General features: G+C 43.6%; 1 protein-coding gene across 1 annotated transcript in view; it reads right to left on the bottom strand.

The window, feature by feature from the left end:
• Positions 1-79: 79 nt before the first annotated feature.
• Positions 80-22809, bottom strand: part of LOC106613076 (transmembrane protein 150A) — a 95315-nt gene continuing 72585 nt past the window's right edge. Inside the window, exons 7-8 of the mRNA XM_014214973.3 lie at positions 4186-4363; positions 80-3485 (exon numbers count right to left, since the gene is read on the bottom strand). Coding sequence (XP_014070448.1) covers positions 3241-3485; positions 4186-4363 — 423 coding nt within the window. The 3' untranslated portion in view covers positions 80-3240. The remainder of the gene's footprint in view (positions 3486-4185; positions 4364-22809) is intronic.

The following is a 22809-nucleotide window of genomic DNA, read 5'->3' as shown; positions in this document are numbered from 1 at the left end:
AGTATATATGTACAGTATCGCTATTAAAGTGAATATATTCATGTTGAACATTGATTCCCAAGAAGGACATTTGTAAGAGTTGGGGGACAAGAACACTTTTACAGATTTATTGTAGAACAATTTAAAGCAAATATACAAACAAACAATCTTCCTTCTCTCATTATGACAGACACTTTCCACCTTAAAACATATCTTTCTTTGGTTTCATCAAAATAAAGGCACATCCAGGTAATCTTTTTGCGTTTCAGTAGAGTATGGCACTCATTTAGTTATCTGTCTGTAGCTAGGTAAGACCACAATTAAATACAAATGAGGACAACAGCTAGATAGAGGAATGTTCTCTACTGTGTGTATGTGTGTACACCTTTGGGTGTACAAATAAAGGTAACCAAACTGTATCGATAATGTCTGGATGAAGCACTTACAATACTGCAACTATTTATATGGTATAATGTTGACCTAGGAAAAAGCATATGTAAAGATATGGTTCTGCATAGAACATAGAACCAATGGAACCATGGCAAGTGACCAATCAGGTCAAATATAGACAGAGCGAATGGCACTTTAACATTGAAATGTAAAATCAACCCACTGGTCAAAACAAGTTCTAAAACACAATTGAATATATAAAAACATCCCAACATAAACACAATTTATTTTAAAATGTGAAGAAAAGACAACAGTTTCGTTAAGTGACTGATTGTGGACAGCTGGTGATGCAACAGATTCCTGAGAGGTAAATGTTTGAAGGTAGATCAGTCAATAGAGACAGAACATTGACAAGGGTCATATTCATTAAGGCATGCAACGGGAAACATTTCATGTTTCGTAGTTGAAAACAATTCAACATAGCCTAGATGTAAGTTATTACTTCTAAACAAAATTACTTTTGGGGTTTTTCATATGCTTGAGTCTAGCTTGAACAGTCGCTAAGATTATATTTGGTTGTGATCTTCGCAAAATAACTATTTTGGATGCAGCAGTTGTTAGCTAGAATGCTAACGCTCATTGACATAGGCGGTAGCAAAAGCAAGCCAACGAGCCATTTTACTGGTTGATGTTGAAGTGTTTTTTTAAGTATAATCCAGTTGATTTGCGATAATGACACAAACATTATATTAAGCAGGACATTCATACAAGCCTTAAATCCAATTATAATCCAAAAGTAGTGTGAAATGCACTCAAAAGCAATATGTCAATAGCGGCTTTTTTTTACTGCCGTTCTATAACAACTCCCCTGTGTTCTGCCACCAACTTGTGTGCATCTCCTTCGTGAGGTAATGTTTGCAAACACAGAAAGGGGTCTATGGAACAGCATAGAGCTCTGTGCAGTAATCTGTGTCTCCACTAGGAGGGGCTAATGGACCACTTTTTCCCTCTACAAACACCATTGTCTACTACTGGGTTTCTATTAGATTAACTTCATTGGTCAGTGACTCCATTCAGTCCAATTTGCTCAAATTTGCTCAGATTCACTTTTTGAGATGACTGAGGTGAATGTGAAACACTTGTGAATGGAACTATATGCTCTACATGTCTTTCTGCAATCCACAGACACTGAAGCTAATAAGGCAGCATTGAAACAGTGGAGACGTATAATTGCATTTTAAGATCTCTTAGCACAGATCTGAAAGGCAGCTGGATGGTTTGACAGAGTGCAGTTAGTCGGGAGAATGGATACAGATGGTTTATGTCTACATTCTTTGGAAGAAGACCAGCAGCAAACAGCAGTTCCATCCTGTTCCCTTTAGGCCCCTATGCCATGATAGGCTAAAGGGACAGGGGGCAAAAAACCAAGAAGATAACCCGGGAAGCGTACTGTTATGTAACCTAGTTTCAGCATTCAACACTACATTGTCGCCTTGCAAAACAAAAACTGTTGTTGACTGAAACAGAAACCGATTGAACCCCGGCCTGACAAAAAGAAAAGTAGTGAAATAAGGAGCAGAGAAGTTGTTTCTGTGATTATAAATAGATTCTCGATTCTGGTCCTCTGTTTTTCAGACGGAAACTTTTGTGATTCCTGTGATTTATGTTGTTCAGCCCAGACAGCTCTGTCTGGTATTAGCTGGTTTACAGTTGGGTTCTTCCAGTCCTCTTCTCCACTCCCAACATCCATACGTTCTGGCTGAACCGTACAGTCAACATGTAGAAAATAAAAGTGTTTGGGATATTATGTATAAAACACTATTGGAGGTTTGGCTTTTCATATACTCAATTGTCTCGAATAATCATAAGGAAAATATATATTTTTACAGTCTGCAAAAGTCTGCATTCCAATGTACAGCTTTATAAGGCACAATGTTTAAGTAGCATCAGTAGAAAAATAAGGTAAGACTGGTATCCAGATATTCCCTGGTTTAAAACCACGGTTCTTTGACCAGTATACTGTTCATCAGTGAAGCATCCATGTCATCAACACATTCATGGTAGTGAGTCCTCAGTCTTTCGCTAGATGTGAAGGGGGTCATTTTAACCATTTGAATATTCCAAATATTCCATGTGACGTATTGGGAGCTGTGTGATGAGGCCCGGCTCTCACGGTATTGCTGTGTTTTAAAGGACGAATGATGGCAGGCTCATTGTCTCGTTTGGACTCTAGCACAGAGGGAAACATCAAAGTCTGCTCACTAACAGTCTCTGAAAATAAATGTGTATTTGGCCAATTCAAGAGCTTTTGTTTATTGGATTAGGCTCTACATTGCACAGGCCTAGCTCTCCCAAGCAGCTCTCTCTTCTCTAATGCGGTCCTCTATTTTTCTCTCAGCCTCACTCCCATGACGTCTCACTCCATCTCTCTTTCTTTCACTCTCGATATAGCCATCTGGTGGCCTGCCCTCCTCTCTTAATCTGAGTCGAGATGACAGCGGCCCCAGGATCACTTCCAGTAATGAGTGATGAGGCTCCTTTGGCCGGAAAACAGTGAATGAAGGAAAATAAGATTATGGTTCATTAGTGATGTGCAAACACAAGCAGGGTCTTTGGAGGCTGTGACAGGGCTGGGGACATGGGAACAGTACGAACCCACATCTCTCCCTCATGGTGTCCACACCGCCGGGCCTGGTGGAAATGGTAGAATCCATTCCACCAACGCTGAGCTTATATGTGGCATTGGCATAGTCCACTTCACACCCTGGAATGGGGGAGTTTTGGTGTATTAGCGATGGATACTCAAAAGTCCCTCCACCTACCCCAGATTGATAATGGCACAGGCCAGCTTTCTGGCCTCTCTCCCAGGGACTACAGCATTGACATGCTCTCAGGGGGATGCGGAATGGGACCTCCTAGGGACTCTACTTTGTGGTCTCTCCCATTCGGCCCCAGGGCTCCCCCTCTGGCGAGCACCATCACAGTATCTCCTGTGACACCGGCAAACTCGAAGGCAAAGGTTCCGTAGAAGAGCATGATGGTGACGCAGAACACCCACTCAAAGATGGCCGACGCGTGCTGCAGGACGAAGCTCTCCTGGACAAAGAACACGCCACCTAAAGGCAGGAAGGTCAAGGAGCACAACTACAGACTGACCAACTAACAGACTGACTGATTGACATAAAGACTGACTGCCATGAGAAGAGGATGGCCAAGTCCCAAATCAACCCCTAGCCCCTATGCACTACTGGAGATATCCTCCCCATTTCCCTGCTCTCCATTCCCTCCGTTCCTTCCCTTCTCTCCCCCATTCCCCCTCGATTTCAACAACACCTCTCTTTCTCCATCTTCCCTTACTCCTCCCTCTCTCCTCTCTGATTGTGAAGATAGGTACAGATGTAGGATCTTAATTTGAGCCAGTCGCAACAGGAAATGTGAATTATTATGTAATTAATGGACATTTTTGTAGGGGTCGATACATTTTTCATAAGTGAAAATTCTGTCTGAATCAAGTGGAAATGACAAACTTCAGAATAATTTTTAAGCCTCAAATACACTAAAAGTTTGACATTTTCTGCATTGCAGGAAAGGTCTCCTGCAACAGGGTGATCAAATTAATATCCTACATCTGTAGTAGCCTTTGCTTGTGCGAGCCGGAGCGGCTCATAAGAGTGGGAGTGTCTCCTGTTCCTGTAGTGTGAGACAGCTTGACGTACAAGTACACCCCCTGGATAGGATGCTAGTCTATGCAGGGCCTTGGTTGTGAAGATAACACAGATCTTACTGAGTACGGTTCAATATCTTTTTGCAGGATACTAAGCACCAACGTGATGAAGGCCAGTAGTGTCATGCCCAGTCGTAGGTGAGCCAGGCTGTATTCTCCCTGAGTCTTGGCCAGCCTATAGGTTAGAGCTGACTGCAGACACACAAACAGCATACTGGTGGGGAACGCTACCCCTGCCCCCACATAGTGGAGGATCTTAGCATTGTCCACCTGGGGAGGTAAAGAAAGAAAGAAAAATGCATTTATTAGTATAGTAGGAATTTTCATTGTCTCAATGAGCATTGAACAAGTCACATACTGAAAACACTGAACTAGTCACATAGAAACATAATCACGTATGATTCTAGACATCAGTTGAAAAGCCCTCTCTCTGTTCTGGCCTCTAGTTTTGCTGTGTCTCAGTTTGGCCAGAAGGGGGCAGCAGTAGCCAGTCATTGAAATAGTACTGAGTCAGGTAACTCATTGCCGCCCTGCGTTGTCAATGGATCCTCCTTTTCCTTCGATCCTTTCTTTAAAGTGAAAGAGATACTGTAGAGAAAGGCTGAGAGAAATGCATTCTTTAAAGTGAAAGAGATACTGTAGAGAAAGGCTGAGAGAAAGAATGAAGGAAAGCAAGAGGAGAACCAGAGAGAGAGAGAGAGAAAAAAACCAGGGAAACCAGTGGAGCACAAACAACATTGTAAATACAACAAATATAATTTCTGTTTACTTATCTTCCCCTACTATTCATACTACAACTATCTGCACCTTGTTAAAAACACTATACATATCTGAAATGTCTTTATCCTTTTGAAACCTTCATGAATGCAATGTTTACTGTTCATGTTTTATTGTTTATGTTGTTTTTTGTTTCTTCTGACTTGTGGCTATTGTTTATTTTGCTTGCAAACATAATGTTTCACATGCCAATAAAGCTCCTTTGAATTGAATTGAGAGCGAGAGTAGAGAGAGTAGAGAGAGACAGAGGTGAGAAAGCGATAGAGATGTGAAGAAAGAGGCCAGCGGTACAGTATAACACCTTCTCCCTCCTGAACACATGCGGCCAGCCGCAAACACACAATACACAAAGTAGCATGTGAGCATGTGACCACACACACATACTCACTCACAGGTCTGAGTGGCACCAGACGGTCTCATGGGACCTGATTACAGAAATGCACATTCTCTCAAAGCAGTAATGCAGGGTACTGACCAGACCAAGGGGACCAAAACTCAATGAATGAATGAATGACATGTATTTATGTATCTCCCAGAACTACTACATTCCATTTGGGCTCCTGAGTGGCGCAGCGGTCTAATGCACTGCATCTCAGTACAAGAGGTGTCACTACAGTCCCTGGTTCAAATCCAGGCTGTATCACATCCATCTGTGATTGGGAGTCCCATAGGGCGGCGCACAATGGCCCAGTGTCACCGGGGTAGGCCGTCATTGTAAATAAGAAATTGTTCTATGCTGACTTGCCAAGTTATATGAAAATTACTATAATATCTATTTCTAAGTTAGCCTAGCAATTATGAACCAACACAGGGGACCAACCAGTTGATCAGACCAAGGGATTGAGCTACAACACCTTTTCTTCACCCTCACTAACTTAGTATGAAATGACTGTAGGTTTTCTAGGCTCTCCCTCAGAGATTTCATTCATCTCTAAGGCTCTTCCTATAACCAGGGTTCATACACATTTTCACAGATGGAATTTCATGACGTTTCACCAAATTTCCATGAACAACAATTGGCGGCGTCTCTATGTGCGTGTATAAAAAAGTAAGCGTAGTGTTGTATCGACACTGGGAGGCTGCTCTCTGATCCCATGTACCATCTCCTGTCGTTCTGCAAGGCACCTAACCCCCACAATGAACAAAGATGTCAGACATCTGTATAAAACACGTATGGTCAACCCTCAGCCAGGAGAGCTACAGTTCAGGGGTATGCCGGATTTTGATCAAGCCCTGATGAAACACATCAGAGCCAGTTTATCAAGGTCCGATTGAGCAGCTCATTTCTAAAATGTGGTTAGTTAGAGGGGGACTGGAACAAAAGCCTGCACACCCATTAGCTCTCCTTGAAGATGGTTGACCCATTGATGTAAAACATTGCAACCTAATACATTTTATGCCTTTTGAAATAATTTCAAAGATCAAATGGCTATGGTAGTCTACAAATATTTTTTATTCTGCTGAAGCAAGTCCACAAATATTAATCAGGAAATGTACCCTTTATAGTTAAGTCATTTTTAAAATCTTAACTACCTTAGATGTCACGACTTCCGCCGAAGTCGGCCCCTCTCCTTGTTCGGGCGACGTTCGGCGGGCGACGTCACCGGCTTACTAGTCACCACCGATCTATGTTTCCCTGTTCGTTTGGTTTTGTCTTAATTGTACACACCTGTTTATGATTCCCTGATTATGTTCATTATTTAACCCTCTGGCTTCCCTGTTTGTCTTGTCTGTGATTGTTTCCTGTTTTGTGGTTGTTGGTGTTTCTCCCAACCATGTATTATTGCTGTAGGAGACGTTTTATTGTGGTTTTGAGTAAACACGTTTTTGTTTGCACTCATCCCTGTGTCCTGCGCCTGACTCCGATACTTCTAACGATATCATTACATTAGAAGTGTATACGTTGCAGGCTGACTAGTATCTATTGAGTTGCAATGTCCATTACATTGGATGCCCAACTCAACTGAAAGTATCTACAAAACAAGTTTTGAAGCCACATAATGCAAAAGAAAGGCTACATCTAATCTTTTTTCCTAAAATGTGTGTTTGCGATACACAAATTATTTTGATTCATATGAGTCGATTAATCACGATTGAAACGAATCCCAACTAATTCAATAGTGAAGTGAATCGTTCGTTTCGTCAAAAATAATCGTTTATATAAATCATATGAATCGTTGAAAAAAAGTAAATCAACTTTGTATGTCCTTATTTGTGAGTTTCGGGAGAAAGTTTTTGGGGACATGATGAAAACAATAGCTAAACCGTTAAGAGGGTACAAGATATGTTTTGAATTGGCTACCTAGTTATTAGTCTGTTCTCAATCATATTTTATAGGCTATGCCTACCTGCTGCTGTAATGTCGACTGTATCTCATCTATCCTTGAGCAATTGTCCACTCGTCACACACTTGCAGGTGATGTGCACCGACGCGCTAAAGGGTCATTCCGATCATGTCTGATATGTTGATTTTTATTTGACTCATTAAATATTTTTAATCTTTGCCGAAATAAATTACATTAACTGAAATGATTAAATACATTTCCATGACTTTTCCAAAACTTTGTTTTTTTTTTATAATTTTCAAAAACTTTTCCAGGCCTGGAAAACCCAATTTTAAAAGTCTGATCATATGAACCCTGTATAACTCAAAGACAAATGGCCAGAGATGACAGCTAAATAATTAGTGTGTTACTTTAACACATAGATATCAGTGTTACAGATAAAGACAGCATGCAGTGCACTCTCCTCTCCCCCAACAGCAGTGTCCATTAGTTAAATCCTATTGCTTCTGGTCCGACACCTTCCCATTTAGCTTTCACACTCCACTAGAGCTGAAGAAAGGAAAGTACATGAGAACACACACACTCCAGTAGAGCTGAAGAAAGGAAAGTACATGAGAACACACACACTCCACTAGAGCTGAAGAAAGGAAAGTACATGAGAACACACACACTCCACTAGAGCTGAAGAAAGGAAAGTACATGAGAGCACACACACACCAGTAGAGCTGAGGAAAGGAAAGTACATGAGAACACACACACACCAGTAGAGCTGAGGAAAGGAAAGTACATGAGAGCACACACACACCAGTAGAGCTGAAGAAAGGAAAGTACATGAGAGCACACACACACCAGTAGAGCTGAGGAAAGTACAGCCTTTCTGCCAGTCTTTCTAATGTAAACACCATTAGCTAGCCATATGTTCTAATGCTGCCCCCCGTACTCACTGTTCTCTCATGTCTCCCTCTCGTTCCCTGCCTGGGAACTATAATTAGTGAAATGTGTGTACGTATGTTTATCAGTGACAGTTGTGACATTTAAGATGAGGGAGGGCAATAATTGTTTTTATGAGCATGGCCTTATTTCTATTACAGCATATTGGATGACTGTCATTCATATTCCATTCACTCAGCTCAATGTAACTGTGATAGGTTTAGGCTACTACATGATACTCACATTTTCCCTGTACCCATCATGAGGTTGCTACACCCTAACCTGGCCTATGAATGAACGTTTACAACGTAGGTGCGCAGGTCGAGAGACATTTGAGTAATCAAGGTGAAAGACAGTGACACATTCAATACCACCTTGCACACTCTTGCCTGCATCTAGCTGATCTACGGTGTAATCATTAGTCCAAACAGTTGCAAACGTGTTTCTATTGGACAAATTCAGGTATGTTTATCACCATTTCGTTACGTTTCCTTCACTTTCATAGCAGCCACATACAAACAGCATGATCCCTTTGTTGTATAATTACTTCTCGCATCTACGCGCTCTCCACCTCTCACCTTTTCCCTTCGTTTGTGGACTTCAGTGCACAACACATCAGCTGTCTGTGACGAGGCGAAAAAAACTTTACAAACCAAACCTTTATATCAAAACCGCTAACTGCTACACACAGCCTACCTCGCTGTCACCATATTAGCTAACGTTATAGTCAACATAGCTACTAGAACTAACACGTTAGTAAACCCGCTACTATCATGTAGTATAGTGTACAGTCAGCAGCAAGCAGTTTAGCAGTTACACCAGCGGGCCCGGTGGCAATAAATTATTAAAATCAAAAGCTTACCTTGACTTTGAAGAATTCCAGTGTTGGATAGCCATAGTCAGCTAGCTAACATAGCATCCCTCTCTGTTTGAGTAGGCTAAACTAGCTAGCTGTATTCGCTAGCTAAGTGAAAGTGAAAAAATGTATACAACTAAATAGAGCTCTCTCTCTCTTTCTCCTTCTCTTGCTACTCCTTAATTAAAAAAAAAATGAATTTGTTCAAAACTGTTAAACTACTGCCTTTCTCTCTCTTTGAGTCAACTACTCACCACATTTTATGTACTGCAGTGCTAGCTAGCTGTAGCTTATGCTTTCAGTACTAGATTAATTCTCTGATCGTTTGATTGGGTGGACAACATGTCAGTTCATGCTGCAAGAGCTCTGATAGGTTGGAGTATGTGTTCTGGAAGTTGTCATAATTACTGTCTAAGTCTATGGAAGGGGGTGAGAACCATGAGCCTCCTAGGTTTTGTATTGAAGTCAATGTACCCAGAGGAGGACGGAAGTTAGCTGTCCTCAGGCTACACCAGAGTGCTGTTGAGGCTACTGTAGATCTTCATTGCAAAACAGTGTCTTAATAAATTATTTGGTGACACGTGAATATATTTAGTACAGTTTTATCTAAAAAGGATCACTTTTAATGTTATTCACTGAGGAGGATGGTCCTTCCCTTCCTCCTCTGAGGAGCATCCTATGTATGCGTGTATGTGTGTGTGTGTGTGTGTGTGTGTGTGTGTGTGTGTGTGTGTGTGTGTGTGTGTGTGTGTGTGTGTGTGTGTGTGTGTGTGTGTGTGTGTGTGTGTGTGTGTGTGTGTGTGTGTGTAACAGAGCAAGGAAGTTTGTTGATATACTGTAGAGACGCTCTAAATCAACAAAGAAGAGAAGGCACATCTACTCTCAGCAATGAGTCGCTGAGTGTTCCCTCAGAAAGTTAAGAGATGGGGGGAAAAGACGAGGAGGGGGGGATGTGAAGGAGAAGGCTAAGGGAGTAAGGAGAGAGTAAGGGAGAGAAGCGGGTGTTGACAGAGGGATGGAAGAGGAATGGAGAGAATAGATGGAGACGGGAGGACAGGGGTCTAGTATATGCAGAGGGATAGGTATGGAGAAAACTGAGGAAGAAAGGAGTAGGGGAAGAAGGGAGAAGAGGGGTCTGGAGTGTTTACGGAGAAGATAAAGTTGTCTGCATGCTTCCCAGCCGAAACAGTTCGGAAGAGTTTGTGCATATATTATGATGACATTTTGAGACGTTTTTGTTTCGGGCACACCCCAAAAAAGCCGAAGTTGATAGCCGAAATCTACGCCACTTCGTCGGTGATTGGTCAACAGTAGGGCTTCTTCAATAAAGTCTTTGTCATTCAACGAGAGACAAGTCGTTTTCGTGCACATTTTTTCATTGAGGAATACTGCACACAAAATCTTAGTTAGATGTAAAATTGCGCGGCTAAGATCTCCTTGGCAAAAATGTAAACATTTATGACAGATTTCTTGAATTATCTTAGATTAATTATGACTAATTTGAGGAAGTGTATACTGGCTAAGGCGTCTCATAATAAACAAACAGTACTATTTTTCTATTTTTCAAAAGAAGGTCTTTTAAGGGAGTACGCTAGCACACTTGTTCGCCTAGGCGACGCCTTAAGGAGTAGGATCCACCTATCTAGGACCCGCCCCAGAGAGAGAGAGCAAGTCTGGGGGGACAGGAGACAAAGGCCCCTCTCTCCTCTCATTCCCCTCTCGTCCCCACATCTCCTCTCGTCCCTCTCTCGACCCCACTCCTCCCCCTCTCGGCCCCTCTCCTCTCATCCCCCTCTCGCCCCACACTCCTCCCTCTCCTCTCGCCCCCACTCCTCCCCCATCTCCTCTCGTCCCTCTCTCGCCCCCCACTCCTCCCCCTCGCCCCCCACTCCTCCCCCTCGCCTCCATCTCCTCTCGTCCCCCTCTCGCCCCCCACTCCTCCCCCTCTCGCCCCCATCTCCTCTCGTCCCCCTCTCGCCCCCATCTCCTCTCGTCCCCCTCTTGCCCCCACTCCTCCCCCTCTCGCCCCCCATCTCCTCTCGTCCCCCTCTCGCCCCCCACTCCTCCCCCTCTCGCCCCATCTCCTCTCGTCCCCCTCTCGCCCCCCCTCACATCCCCCCTCTCCTCTCCTCCCTCTTCTCCTTTCCTCTCACCCCCTCTCCTATCCCCTTGCCCCCCTCCTCTTCTCCCCCCTTCTCCTTTCCTCTCGCCTCCCTCTCCTCTCCTCCCCCTCTCCTCCCCACTCGCCCCCTCTCCTCTCCTCCCCCTCCTCCCCGCTCGCCTCTCTTCCCCTCCCCTCTCTTCCCCTCCCTTCCCTCTCCTCCCCTCTTACCCCCCTTTTCCTCCCCTCTCCTATCCCCTTGCCCCCCTCTCCCAATCATCTCCCTCCCTCATTCCCTTCTCTCCTCTCTTGCTCTCTCCCACTAGAGGACTCTGGAGTTGACCTTGGCAGGCAGCTAAAGCCAGGATGTCATCAATCTACCTGTCGGAGGCAGGGTGAAGAGTCTGTTTAGCACACTGATACACACAAACATACACAAGCATAACAACAACTCTTGGAAGTGTTTACTTGTGATATCCTGTATTTATTATGTTGCTAATGTGGCCTTACAGAATGAAACAGCTGCAGACTGTAGATAGATGGAGGAGAGATTGGGTGAGAGGGACAGGCAGCTCAGAGGGAATGGCAATATAGAAGACGGAACAGTGGTCAAAGTGGAGGATGCAGAGCGTAGAGAAAAGAGAGGGTTAATTGTGAAAGAGTGAATAATAAGTTACGAAAGAGGTAGGAAAGTCATTCAGAATTGGGAGAATTGTAATGGTAGAATACGTGTAAAGAGAGGGAGGTGTAGAGGAACTAGGGATGGGGTTAGAAAACGGGAGGCCTATACTAGAGTCCTGTGTGTCTATGTGGCTGTGTGTGAGCGACGAGTGTGTGTGTCTGGTGTGGCTGTGTGTGAGCGACGAGTGTGTGTGTCTGGTGTGGCTGTGTGTGAGTGACGAGTGTGTGTGTCTGGTGTGGCTGTGTGTGAGCGACGAGTGTGTGTGTCTGGTGTGGCTGTGTGTGAGCGACGAGTGTGTGTGTCTGGTGTGGCTGTGTGGGAGCGACGAGTGTGCTCTTCCCTGTGGCTCAGTTGGTAGGGCATGGTGTTTGCAACGCCAGCATGGTGTTTGCAATGCCAGGGTTGTGGGTTTGATTCCCATGGGGGGCCAGTACGAAAAAATATATATATAATGTATGAAATGTATGCATTCACTACTGTAAGTTGCTCTGGATAAGAGCGTCTGCTAAATGACTGACTGAAATGTGTCTGGTGTGGCTGTGTGTGAGCGACGAGTGTGTGTGTCTGGTGTGGCTGTGTGTGAGCGACGAGTGTGTGTGTCTGGTGTGGCTGTGTGGGAGCGACGAATGTGTGTGTCTGGTGTGGTTTTGTGGGAACGTGTGTAGACAGGTCCAGAGAACCTTCAGTTGTCTCTAGGGGAGAGCAGGAGAGAGACAATCAAATTGACTACCAGTCATGCCTTTCACACCTCTGCCTGCCTGTCTGTGCACATCCCCTCATCTTCCTCTCTTTCCCTTTCCTTTCCTCTGCTCTCAGAGAAGAAATGTGTAGGTCTCTTCTCTCTTTCCCTCTCCTGCTTTCCTGTGGCCAGAGTCCACAGAGGGAACACTCACAGTTGTGTACTATTCACATCCTCCCCTTGTGTGTGTGTGTTTTGGTTTTACTATCCTTGTGGGGAACAAAATTCGGATCAAGTGGGTACATTTCACCAGTTCCCACAAGGAAAAAGGCTATTTTAGGCTTAGGTATGGGGTCAGAATGAGGGTTAGGGGTTCGTTTTAGGGTTAGGAGTTAGGGTTGGTTTATGGTTAGGGGTTTGGAGTTAAGGTTAGGTTGAGGGTTAGGGGTTAAAGGAAATTAGGATTATGAATGGGAATGCATTGTTTGGTCCCCACAAGGATAGTAAAACAAACATTGTGTGTGTGTGTGTGTGTGTGTGTGTGTGTGTGTGTGTGTGTGTGTGTGTGTGTGTGTGTGTGTGTGTGTGTGTGTGTGTGTGTGTGTGTGTGTGTGTGTCTGAGGCCATCTATTCAGGTCCTCTCCTGTCGGTCTAAAAAAGGTCTGAGTGATAGACCCCGACCCTACCCTGTCTTACATAACACAACATCATATCCTAATGGTGTCATTATAGCCTAGTACTGATAGTTAATGTGTTGTTTTCGTGGTAATTGTGTTATTTCTGATGCTATCTCTCTCTGTGAGCAGTGGTGTAAAGTACTTAAGTAAAAATACTTTAAAGTACTAGTTAAGTTGCTTTATGGGGTCTCTGTACTTTAGTTAACTATGTATATTTTTGACAACATTTATTCCACTACATTCCTAAAGAAAATAATGTACTTTTTACTCCATACATTTTTCCTGACACCCAAAAGTACTTGTTACATTTTGAATGCTTAGCAGGACAGAAAAATTGTCAAATTCACACACTTAACAAGAGAACATCCCTAGTCATCCCTACTGCCTCTGATCTGGCGGACTCACTAAACACAAATGCTTCGTTGTCACGTCCTGACCATAGTAAGATGTGATTTTCTATGGTAGAGTAGGTCAGGGCATGACAGGGGGTGTTTTGTGTTTTTCTATGTTTTGTATTTCTATGTTTAAGTTCTATGTTTCTATTTCTATGTTGTTGTTTTTTGGGGTGATCTCCAATTGGAGCCAGCTGGTCCTCGTTGTCTCTAATTGGAGATCATACTTAAGTAGGGTTTTTCACACCTGTGTTTGTGAGAAGAAAAAAAACACCAGTTATTTTCTGTTTAGTCTCTGTACCTGACAGAACTGTGCGCTGTTGTTTTTTTCCTCTTTGTTATTTTGCTTCAGTATTTTGAGTTATAATAAAATTATCATCATGAGCACTCAACACGCTGCGCTTTGTTCCCCTCTCTACAATAGCTGTTACAGAACTGCCCACCACAACTGGATCAAGCAGCGTGCTCGGGAGGAGATGGATACCTGGTCTATGGAGGAGAGGCTAGAGAGGGTAAACTGGACTTGGGGCCAAGTACTGGACAGATATAGAAGCCTGCCGGGGAGGCATGAGAGGCTACAGAAACCCAAAGACATTTTTTGGGGGGGGCACACGGAGCAGTTGGCGGAGCCGAGGAGCAAACCAGAGCCAATCTGGGAGAAGAGGGAGAATTTGGAGAAGGGAGAAATGGGAGAGTTATTGAGTTGGTGGAGGACGCACGAGTTTTTCCCAAAGGAACGTGTCGTCAGTTTGGTGCCACCTGAGTCAGCTCCCCGTATTCGTCCTGAGAAGTGTGTGGAAGTTCCGGAACAAGTGATACCTGCTATACACACCAGGTCTCCAGTACGTCTCAACAGCCCGGTACATCCTGTGCCTGCTCCTCGCATTCGCCCTGAAATGCGTGTCACCAGTCTGGTGCCACCTGTCCCGGCTCCACGCACTAGGCCTTCAGTGCGCCTGCCCAGTCCGGAGCCTCCAGCGACGCTCCCCAGCCCGGAGCCTCCAGCGACGCTCCCCAGCCCGGAGCCTCCAGCGACGCTCCTCAGTATTGAACCTCCTGAGACAGCCTGCAGCCCAGAACCTCCAGCGATGATCCACGGTCCGGTAGTACTAAAGCATAGGGATCAGCGGGTGGAGCGGGGGTTACGCCCCAAACCGGAGCCGCCTCCTCTGCTGGCGGATGAGGTTATGTGGACTGCACTAGGGCCGCCATAGATAGGAGTTACCCACCCAACCCTCCCTTTTGTTTGTGTTTGTTTTAGTGGCATTCGGAGTTAGCACCTTTGGGGGGGGTACTGTCACGTCCTGACCATAGTAAGATGTGATTTTCTATGGTAGAGTAGGTCAGGGCATGACAGGGGATGTTTTGTGTTTTTCTATGTTTTGTATTTCTATGTTTAAGTTCTACGTTTCTATTTCTGTTGTTTTTTGGGATGATCTCCAATTGGAGCCAGCTGGTCCTCGTTGTCTCTAATTTGAGATCATACTTAAGTAGGGTTTTTTTCACCTGTTTGTGGGCAGTTGTTTTCTGTTTAGTCTCTGTACCTGACAGAACTGTGCGCTGTCGTTTTTTTCTCTGTTATTTTGCTTCTGTATTTTGAGTTATAATAAAATTATCATCATGTGCACTCAACACGCTGCGCTTTGGTCCCCTCTCTACGATAGCCGTTACATTCGTTTGTAAAATTGTGCCATCTGGTTTGCTTAAATTAATTTGAAATTATTTATACTGTTACTTTTGATACTTAAGTATATTTTAGCAATTACATGTACTTTTAAAATGTAACTATATTTAAAATGGAATAGATTTAGACTTTTAATCTATTAGTATTTTCCTGGGTGAGTCATTTTCTATTAAGTATCTTAACTTTTTGTTGTTGTTGACAATTGGGTACTTTTTCAACCACTGCCTGTGAGGCTTTCATCTTAGTACTGTTTGCGCTACTGTGCCATCTGACAGAACTGCCCATTATATTTTCACTGCTTCAAAATTGTCTACTAGTGTGTAGCCTATATGAATGTTAAATATTGTATGTCTATATGTATGCAATGCATCTAAATTTGTATTTATGTCCAGCACATTTGATGGATGAAGAAAGTTTTATAGAATTGAACTGAGTACAGAAAGTTAGACGGGCTCTGATTGGGTACAGACGGGGTCTGTGACACATGTGCACACAGTCTGCTCCTGGCTGTTAGACACACACACACATACAGGGTATGAGCCGTGATGACTCACTTCCCCTCGCTTCCCGCAAAAAATTCCCCCCTCGGTTTTCCACCGAATGGGCAGAGAGGCCCCAGAGGGAAGGAGAAATGGAAAGAGAGGGAGAAAGAAGGGAGTCACAAATGCTACTCCCTGTTCTTACTTTTGTTTTGACACACACACACACACACACACACACACACACACCACACACACCACAAAGAGGCTAACAAGAATCAGGGGAGCTTTGCTCCTCTCTTCTCCACACCAGTTTTTTTATAAAAGAGTCCCTGTCTGGCATTCAGGGTAGAAACATCCTGTACACACACACACACACACACCACTTCCTTCTACAAACACACCAGAACACCAGGAGCCCAGAACACCAGGAGCTCAGAACACCAGGAGCCCAGAACACCAGGAGCCCAGAACACCAGGCGCTCAGAACACCAGGAGCTCAGAACACCAGGAGCCCAGAACACCAGGGGCTCAGAACACCAGGGGCTCAGAACACCAGGAGCTCAGAACCCCAGGAGCCCAGAACACCAGGGGCTCAGAACACCAGGGGCTCAGAACACCAGGGGCTCAGAACACCAGGGGCTCAGAACACCAGGAGCTAGAGAACGACCAATATGTATCATTTAAGGCTGATGCCAATACTGATTTTTAGGGGTCAAAGAGACCGATGGACAATATTTTTGCAGATATTCAATATCATTAAATGAGAACAGTTTTATGACTACATTTCCCAGAAACAGCCATGTATGCATTATAATACATACATTAGAAAATCAAACAATAAATATAACTGTTTTTAACAATGTAACTACATAATAACATAATGGTAATAATTTTATTTTAATGGTAAATGTCTTGGTAAATTACTGGGTAAATTAAGATGGCATAGGCCTACTCACAATACAGGTGAATGCATAATCAATAGGGGTGTGTGCACGCATTGATTATTGAGCTTGTTTTGGCTGATCAGTAGAGTCTATGGTGCTACAGATGACAGATGCCTTCCATTTGGTGCGGCAGGTAGCCTAGTGGTTAGAGCGTTGGACTAGTAACCAAAATCCCCGAGCCGACAAGGTAAAAATCTGTTGTTCTGCCTGAACAAGGCAGTTAACCCACTGTTCGTTCCTAGGCCATCATTGAAAATAAGAATTTGTTCTTAACTGACTTGCCAAGTTAAATAAGGTAAAATAAATTAGCCCACTGATCAACAAATATAGTAAGTATCACTCAATCTACTCAATGCAAATGGGAGCAATGTAATGTCATGATTTGTGATCATGGATGATTACGAAAGTAGTATTATTAGTCATTTCCTGTGATCAGGAAAACAATTGTTTTATTTATTTTTTATTGATGAAATTTTGATTTTGTGTCACCGGCCTACACACAATACCCCATAATGTCAAAGTGGAATTGAGTTTTTAGAAATGTTTACAAATGAATAAAAAATGTAAAGCTGAAATAAGTAAGTATAAGTATTCAACCCATTTGTTATGGCAAGCCTAATTAAGTTCAAGAGTAAAAATGTGCTGAACAAGTCACATAATAAGTTGCATGGACTCACTCTGTGTGCCATAATAGTGTTTAACATAATTTGTTTATGACTACTCATCTCTGTACCACACAAAGACCAGGGAGGTTTTCCAATGCCTCACAAAGAAGGGCACCTATTGTAGATGGGTAAAAATATATATATAATAATACAAAATTGCAGACATTAAATATCCCTTTGAGCATGGTGAAATTATTAATTACACTTCGGATGCACCCAGTAACGACAAAGATACAGGTGTCCTTCCTAACTCAGTTGCAGGAGAGGAAGAAAACTGAACAGGGATTTCACCATGAGGCCAATGGTGACTTTAAAACAGTTACACAGTTTATTGGGCCTTAACCTATCGATTTCACATGACTGGGAATACAGATAGAGTATCAGGCCGATATTGGCCTTTGCCGATAATCCCTCAACATAGCAAAACTGTTGCTATGACAGCCGCCAAGGCCTAATGTACTGAACAACAATGTTTTTAAGACCCCCACCCTAATCTCTATGGCAACACTCCTATAGTACCAAAAATGGATGCCCCAGTACCATGCATTGTAAATAAGAATTTGTTCTTTACTGACTTGCCTAGTTAAATAAAGGTTAAATGAAATTAAAAAAATACACAGAGATATGCACGCACACACACACACAGATTAAAGTCCAGGCACTGAGCCAAGGTTCTAAATATTTAAACTTGCAGAAACTCAGTCCTGAACAACCAAATACCACAGTGTGTGTGTGTGTGTGTGTGTGTGTGTGTGTGTGTGTGTGTGTGTGTGTGTGTGTGTGTGTGTGTGTGTGTGTGTGTGTGTGTGTGTGTGTGTGTGTGTGTGTGTGTTCCGGTATGTGAGAGGTCCATAACTACAACATGAAGCAGATCTGGAATGTACCAGTCAGAGGGAGGTGAGGTAGAGAAGGGGAGGACAGGAGAGGAGAGTGAAAGATTGGGAGCAGCGGACGGATGGACGGGGGGGGGGGCACTGAACTACTGAAAATACAAGATGGTGCCAAGCAATGCTCCCTCTAATTTTTGGGGGCACTGAGCAAATTTTAGGTCTTCGAGTGGAAACTTGAACGTTGTGAGAATTTTGTGCAACTTCCGGCGCACGTTTACAGTAAACAATGAGGCTGTGCCATTATAGTTTTAGACAGTAGCCAATAGGCTATTGTGGCTATTTCAGCATAATGTAGCCCTACCAACAAAACCAATAGAGCAAAACCCATACAGTTTTCACGTGGAAATAGCTTTTGATTTCTATGATATAGCCTACAGTAGCCTATATGTGGTGTTCAATGCAGGCCTACATTGCATGAAAATGTTTTACTTGGTCTGTAACACTATGGGTGAAATATGTGACTGTAAAGTACATTGTATTGTGTTGTATGATGCAAGAAACAACTTTACAAAGTAAAATGGAAAATCGTCTGTCCTCGGTTGCAACACTCACTACGAGTTCCAAACTGCCTCGGGAAGAAACATCAGCACAATAACTGTTTGTCGGGAGCTTCATGAAATGGGTTTCCATGGCTGAGCAGCCGCATACAAGCCTAATATCAACATGCGCAATGCCAAGTGTTGGCTGGAGTAGTGTAAAGCTCGCCACAATTAGACTCTGGAGCAGTGGAAACATGTTCTCTGGAGTGATGAATCACGCTTCACCATCTGGCAGTCCAACGGACGAATCTGGGTTTCGTGGATGCCAGGACAACGTTTCCTGCCCCAATGCATAGTGCCAACTGTAAAGTTGGTTGGAGGAGGAATAATGGTCTGGGGCTGTTTTTCATGGTTCGGGCTAGGCCCCTTAGTTCCAGTGAAAGGAAATCTTAACTCTACAGCATACAATGACATTCTAGATGATTCTGTGCTTCCAACTTTGTGACAACAGTTTGGGGAAGGCCCCTTTCCTGATTCAGCATGACAAGGCCCCCATGCACAAAGCGAGGTACATACAGAAATGGTTTATTGAGATTGGTGTGGAAGAACTTGACAGGCTTGCACAGAGCCCTGACCTCAACTCCATCAAACACCTTTGTAATGAATTGAAAAGCCGACTGAGCCAGGCATCAGGCCTAATCGCCCAACCTCACTAATGCTCGTGGCTGAATGGAACCAAATCTCCGCAGCAATGTTCCAACATCTAGTAGAAAGCCTTCCCAGAAGAGAGGAGCCTGTTATAGCAGCAAAGGGGGGACTAACTCCATATTAATGCCCATGATTTTGGAATGAGATGGTCGACGAGCAGATATCTACATACTTTTACATACTTATGTAGTGTATATAGTGCAAAGAAATGGGGCGAACTCAGTGAAGTTCAATCTCTTGCGTCTCTGCGCGGCCTGGCATCAGCGAGGCAGTCCTGGAGGAGGTGTGTGGATGCGCAAGTGCGCAGCTTAGAGGGAACATTGGTGCCAAGCCAGGTTGTTTCCACCACAGATTTCTCCTGATGCATATTGAGACCTACACAACAGATGTGAAAAACTGGACAAACTCAACTTGAGACCACCTTTGGAGGCGTGAATCGACTGTCAAACTATTTATATTATGGATGACCAAGCCTAGATCCTCTCATGATGTGGTGCAATGCAACCATTGTGTTATGTGAAACCGTTGTAAAACGTTTGTGAAATACAGTACATTCGGAAAGTATTCAAACCCCTTGACTTTTCCACATTGTGTTACTGTGTTACGTTACAGCCTCATTTTAAAATGGATTAAGTAAAAAAAATCCTCATCAATCTACACACAATACCTCATAATGATAAAGTGAAAACAGGTTTTTAGAAATGTTTGCAAAAAACAAAAACAAAACAGAAATACGTGACTTATTAGACCCTTTGCTATGAGACTCAAAATGGAGCTCAGGCGCATCCTGTTTCCATTGATCGTCCTTGAGATGTTTCTACAACTTGATTGGAGTCTACCTGTGGTAAATTCAATTGATTGGACACGATTTGGAAAGGCAAACACCTGTCTATATAACGTCGCACAGTTGACAGTACATGTCAAAGAAAAAACCAAGGCATGAGGTCAAAGGAATTGTCCGTAGAGCTCCGAGACATGATTGTGTCAAGTTACAGATACGGTGAAGGGTACCATTGAAGGTCCCCAAGAACACAGTGGCCTCCATCATTCTTAAATGGAAGAAGTTTGGAACCACCAAGACTCTTCCTAGAGCTGGCCGCCTGGCCAAACTGAGCAATCGGGGGAGAAGGGCCTTAGTCAGGGAGGTGATCAAGAACCTGATGGTCACTCTGACAGAGTTCCAGAGTTCCTCTGTGGAGATGGGAGAAGTTTCCAGAAGGACAACCTTCTCTGCAGCACTCCTCCAGTCAGGCCTTTATGGTAGAGTGGCCAGACGGAAGCCACTCCCCACTTGGAGTTTGCCAAAAGGCACCTAAAGACTCTCAGACCATGAGGAACAACATTCTCTGGTCAGATGAAACTAAGATTGAACTCTTTGGCCTGAATGCCAAGCGTCACGTCTGGAGGAAACCTGGCATCATCCCTACTGTGATGGCAACATAATGCTGTCGAGATGTTTTTCAGTGGCAGGGACTGGGAGACTAGTCAGGTTCGAGGGAAAGATGAACGGAGCATAGTACAGAGAGATCCTTGATAAAAACCTGCTCCAGAGCGCTCAGGACCTCAGATTGCAGCGAAGGTTCACCTTCCAACAGGACAACGATCACAAGCACACAGCCAAGACAATGCAGGAGTGGCTTCGGGACAAGTCTCTGAATGTCCTTGAGTGGCCCAGCCAGAGCCCGGACTTGAACCCGATCTAACGTCTCTGGAGAGACCTGAAAATAGCTGTGCAGCGACGCTCCCCCTCCATCCTGACAGAGCTTGTGAGGATCTACAGAGAAGAATGGGAGAAACCCCCCAAATACAGGTGTGCCAAGCTTGTAGTGTCATACCCAAGAAGACTCGAGGCTGTAATCACTGCCAAAGCTGCTTCAAAAAAGTACTGAGTAAATGGTCTGAATACTTAAGTAAATCTGATATATAAAAAAAAGTTTTTGCTTTGTCATTATGGGGTATTGTGTGTAGATTGACGAGGGGTAAAAACAACTTAATACATTTTAGAATAAGGCTGTAACATAACAAAACGTGTAAAAGGTAAAGGGGTCTGTAGTTGTGTAGTAGTTGTGGAACAGTGTTGCATTGCTGAACTACCTTGTGCTATGTCAAACAACCATGTACAGTTTGAACGTATGTACCTGGTGCTATGTAAAACTGTTGGAAAACGTGTGTGAATCACGGTTGTGGAACCGTGTTCTGTTGCCTTCAGAAAGTATTCATACCCCTTAACTTACTCTACATTTTGTTGTGTTACAGCCTGAATTCAAAATGGAATAAATTAATTTTTCTTTATCATCTACACACAATACCCCATAATGACAAAGTGAAAACATGTCTTTAGACATTTTTGCACATTTATTGTAAATGAGATACAGAAATAACTGATTTACATAAGTATTCACACCCCTGAGTCAATAAGTTAGAATCACTTTTGGCAGTGATTACAGCTGTGAGTCTTTCTGGGTATGTCTCTAAGAGCTTTGCACACCTGGATTCTTCAAGCTCTTTCAAATCTTGCCATACATTTTCAATCTGATGTAAGTCAAAGCTGTAACTAGGCCACTCAGGAACATTCCATGTCATCTTGGTAAGCAACTCAAGTGTATATTTGGCCTTGTGTTTTAGGTTATTGTCCTGCTGAAAGGTGGATTCATCTCCCAGTGTCTGTTGGAAAGCAGACTGAACCAGGTTTTCCTCTAGGATTTTGCCTGTGCTTAGCTCTATTCCGTTTCTTTTTATATAAAAAAAAAAACTCCCTAGTCCTTGCCAATGACAAGCATACTGATAACATGATGTATCCAGGACATAAAGGTAATTTCTTTGCCACATTTTTTGCAGTTTTACTTTAGAGCATTATTGGAAACAGGATGCATGTTTTTGAATATTTGTATTCTGTACAAGGCTTCCTTCTAGTTAGGTTAGTATTGTGAACTAAATACAATGTTGCCGATCCATCCTCAGTTTTCTTGTCACGCCCTGACCTGAGAGAGACGTTTTATTTCTCTATTTTGTTAGGTCAGGGTGTGGGATGGGCATTCTATGTGTTGTATTTCTTTGTTTTGACTGAGTATGGTTTCCAATCAGAGGCAGCTGTCTATTGTTGTCTCTGATTGGGAATCATACTTAGGCAGCCCTTCTTCCCTCCTTCAGTGTGGGATCTTGTTTTTGTACAGCTCAGTATAGCCTGCAGAACGTGACGTTCGTTTTCCGTTGTTTGTTATTGTGATTTAGTGTTCTGAGTTATAATAAATACTGAACATGAGCACTTACCACGCTGCACCTTGGTCTCCTTCACCTTACGAAAACCGTCACAGAAGATCCCACCACAAAAAGACAAAGCAGCGTGGTCCGGAGCAATGGACCTAGGAAGACATCCTGGACGGAAAGGGATCCTGGACGTGGGAGGAGATCCAGGTTGGATGGCATCGCCTCCCATGGGAACAGGTGGAGGCAGCGAGAGCAGAGCGGTGACGAGACGAGGAACT

This window comes from Salmo salar, chromosome 01, assembly GCF_965601325.2.
Source record: "Salmo salar chromosome 01, fSalSal1, whole genome shotgun sequence".
Taxonomy (NCBI): Eukaryota; Metazoa; Chordata; class Actinopteri; order Salmoniformes; family Salmonidae; genus Salmo; species Salmo salar.
This window is presented reverse-complemented; position numbering and strand designations above follow the sequence as displayed.